At 44.8% G+C, this 2886-nt stretch overlaps 1 protein-coding gene across 1 annotated transcript in view; it reads left to right on the top strand.

The window, feature by feature from the left end:
* Nucleotides 1-371, top strand: part of LOC130587173 (protocadherin gamma-A2-like) — a gene marked incomplete at its 3' end in the record, with an annotated part of 16287 nt that extends 15916 nt beyond the window's left edge. The window contains exon 5 of the mRNA XM_057388138.1: nucleotides 8-371. Coding sequence (XP_057244121.1) covers nucleotides 8-371 — 364 coding nt within the window. The remainder of the gene's footprint in view (nucleotides 1-7) is intronic.
* Between the last annotated feature and the right edge of the window lie 2515 nt (nucleotides 372-2886).

The following is a 2886-nucleotide window of genomic DNA, read 5'->3' as shown; positions in this document are numbered from 1 at the left end:
CCGGCAGCCTGACGCGCTGGCTCGTGCTGGCCGTGGCCGCCGTGTCGTGCCTCTTCCTCGCCTTCCTGCTGCTGCTGCTGGCGCTGCGCCTTCGGCGCTGGCGGCGCGAGCAGCTGCTGGCGGCGAGCAGCGGCGCCTTGCGCGGCGTGCCGGTCTCGCACTTCGYGGGCATCGACGGCGTGCGCGCCTTCCTGCAGTCCTACTCGCACGAGGTGTCTCTCACGGCCGACTCTCGCAAGAGCCAGCTGCGCTTCTCGGGCGCCAGCTGCTGCGACACGCTCCCGGCCCGGCCGCTTCCCGACGAGCCCGCGCCGCTGCTCGGGGACGAGAGCTCTGCCGGTGCTCCACTCGCGGATCCTGCCGCTCCTTCGGTGAGTTTCTCTAGCCAGATTTYTTCGCGAAACCTTCTCCTGATAATTTCCTGACCTTTGCAGAGCGCGTTTTCTCGCTTTCATAGGAGGTTTTGCATGGAAGGAAGCCAAAACTTCATTGATTGACGTTCTGAAATCTGGTGCGTCTTACAGTAGGTAGACAGATGAGTGGATGGTGCTTAGCCTTCCTAGTTAGTGGAGGATGCAGGAGAAGGAAGGCTGCTTCTGGCAGGTGGTTTCTTAGGTCAGAGGTTTCAGTATTTTGGGGTATTTATCAGGTTCTAAATGTTTTCTCCTCTCTCTTACCTGTGTTGTGTGCAGTCTGTGTTTCTGATAGTATTATTTCTTCTGAAGTGATATATTRTGTTGTTAAGAAATGGAATTTTTCGTTATTAGCAGSCTCAAGTGTGTTCAGAAGAGCCCATGTATTTGGATAGGTTAAGTGTGTCTCAAACCAAACGATGATAGCTTCATGTGCAACTTCTCTGCAGGTTGTGCTCAATCTKTATTGTTCTCTCTGCTACATAGTGGAGGTCAACAGGAAAAATCTTGGTGTCTTCCATGCTTTGAACTTTGTCCCCAGTAGAGGATTGCGCCAGGCAAGAACTGGTCCTTGATGATGACTGTCTGCCTGTTATAAAGATGAAAGTTCTATGGTTTAATACTTCGTGGTTTGGACTCACATGGCCTAATTTTGGGTTTCACATTCTTTTGCAYTGAGATGGTAGTCACACATCTTGTGAAGAGTCCATGTGCTKAARAATGGTGATGTTGTCTTTCAGTKGTAGTCTGATGTTTGGGTCTTTGCCAGAGCTGGTAATAATTTATGGTGTATCTAACATTTGACCTTTATTCAAATTATTGGGAGGAATAGAATTGTCTTTGTTATGATGCTTGGGATCTGAGGAGCTTTGCACAAATCTTTTCTTCTGATGATATCTCTATGCTAAGTTTTCTTTCCTGTTGTATTTGCACAGAGAGAATTCTTTCTATCCAGAGACAGAGTTGGTGCTGGAGCTCACTGTGGTATAGTTTGAAATGGTTGAATGAATTGTGTGAAGTTCTATTTGTYCTAGTATTTAGATAAGGCCCACAGCTGTGATTCCAAATCTTTCCTTATCTTACTATCCAAGGAAATGTCTGGGACATTTACAAATGTTGTAAGCTCCTGTGTGAGCCTCCTGTGTGCTAGTTACAGTCTAATTTTCTTCGTTATGCACATAATAAAGTTGACAGAATCGCAATGTGATGCCATGATTGATACTCTTCTGGTGGCTTCCCATTTTTGTCTTGGTTGATTAAGTTGTTTTGGATGATTGGTTTGGTTTGGGTTGGATTTTTTGTTTGTTTGCTTTCTTTCTTTTTTTTCTTGTCAAGGAGTAAAGTTGTTCCCCATTGTGCCCGGTAATGCTGCAAAGTCCAAAACTTATTATCCAGCAGAGAGWGTATTTATTATCCATACCTAGCTGTATTTTGCTGCACAATCAGAGAATAGTTAGGGTTGGAAAGGACCTTAAAGATCATCTCATTCCTACTGCTCTGCTGTCAGCTGGGACACCTTCCACCAGAACATGTTCCTCAGAGCCCCATCCAGTCATACCTTGAACATTTCGTTAAAGATACACAACTTCATAAATATATGTTTCCCCAAGATGTTTTCTCTGTGGCTGACATAYAACCAAAATTTTGATCTATGTTGATGTTGAAACTAAAGACTGTGCATGCAGAGTGAGGAGGCTGAGAGCTCACTTTTGTGCCAAGAAATTGGTGGATCAACGGGGATTTGGCTGGGAAATGGTTTGMTTTTATGCTTGGTGCCAAAGCCAGTGSCATCATGTYCTGATCCTGGTTTGTCTGTCATGAAAGACAGTGTAGGTCCTCCAACAATAAAGTYTCCCATAGCAATGATTCATGTAGAACAATGATTCATGTAGAATGATAATTCATAGATAAAGCAGGTTATTAATCCTGTGTGAAACCTGCAGTATCCATCTTCATCTCTGTGTAACATTGAGATGTAGAGGTTTTTCACAGTTGGAATKACACTTTCATTCTTTCATTCAGGTCTCTGTTTCTAGGAAGCGTGCAGTTCATTTTCAATGTTCATGTCAGTATTTATGAATTTGAAACAGTGACTGCTGCTTTCCAACGCATCCTTACTTCAGCCACCATGGACAGAATTGTGTGTGTGAGGAATTGGAAGCAAAAGAAATCATAGGATCTGTTGTAATTTGTCAGAAAATTGACCTTGAGGAAGAGGCCAGCTAGAAGTTGCTTAAAATGATGGTTTCATAATTGTGCAAGGTGAACAGGCCACAAGTAGAAAAAGCTTGCTGAGGTGAGAACTAATCCTTCAAATGACCCTGCCTATCCTGGAGTCCAAACCAAGTCCTTAAGTGCACATGTGCAGCTTGAGGCCTCAATGACTTCCAGGTGCKCTCAGGGATGAGTTTCAAGGCCTGCAGTAAAGGCCTAGAAGACTTGCTGGTGCTCATCTCTGACAACCTGTTGTCTT

The sequence above is a fragment of the Malurus melanocephalus genome, unplaced genomic scaffold (assembly GCF_030028575.1).
Source record: "Malurus melanocephalus ecotype Western Australia unplaced genomic scaffold, MMel_1.1 scaffold_1599, whole genome shotgun sequence".
NCBI lineage: Eukaryota > Metazoa > Chordata > Aves > Passeriformes > Maluridae > Malurus > Malurus melanocephalus.
This window is presented reverse-complemented; position numbering and strand designations above follow the sequence as displayed.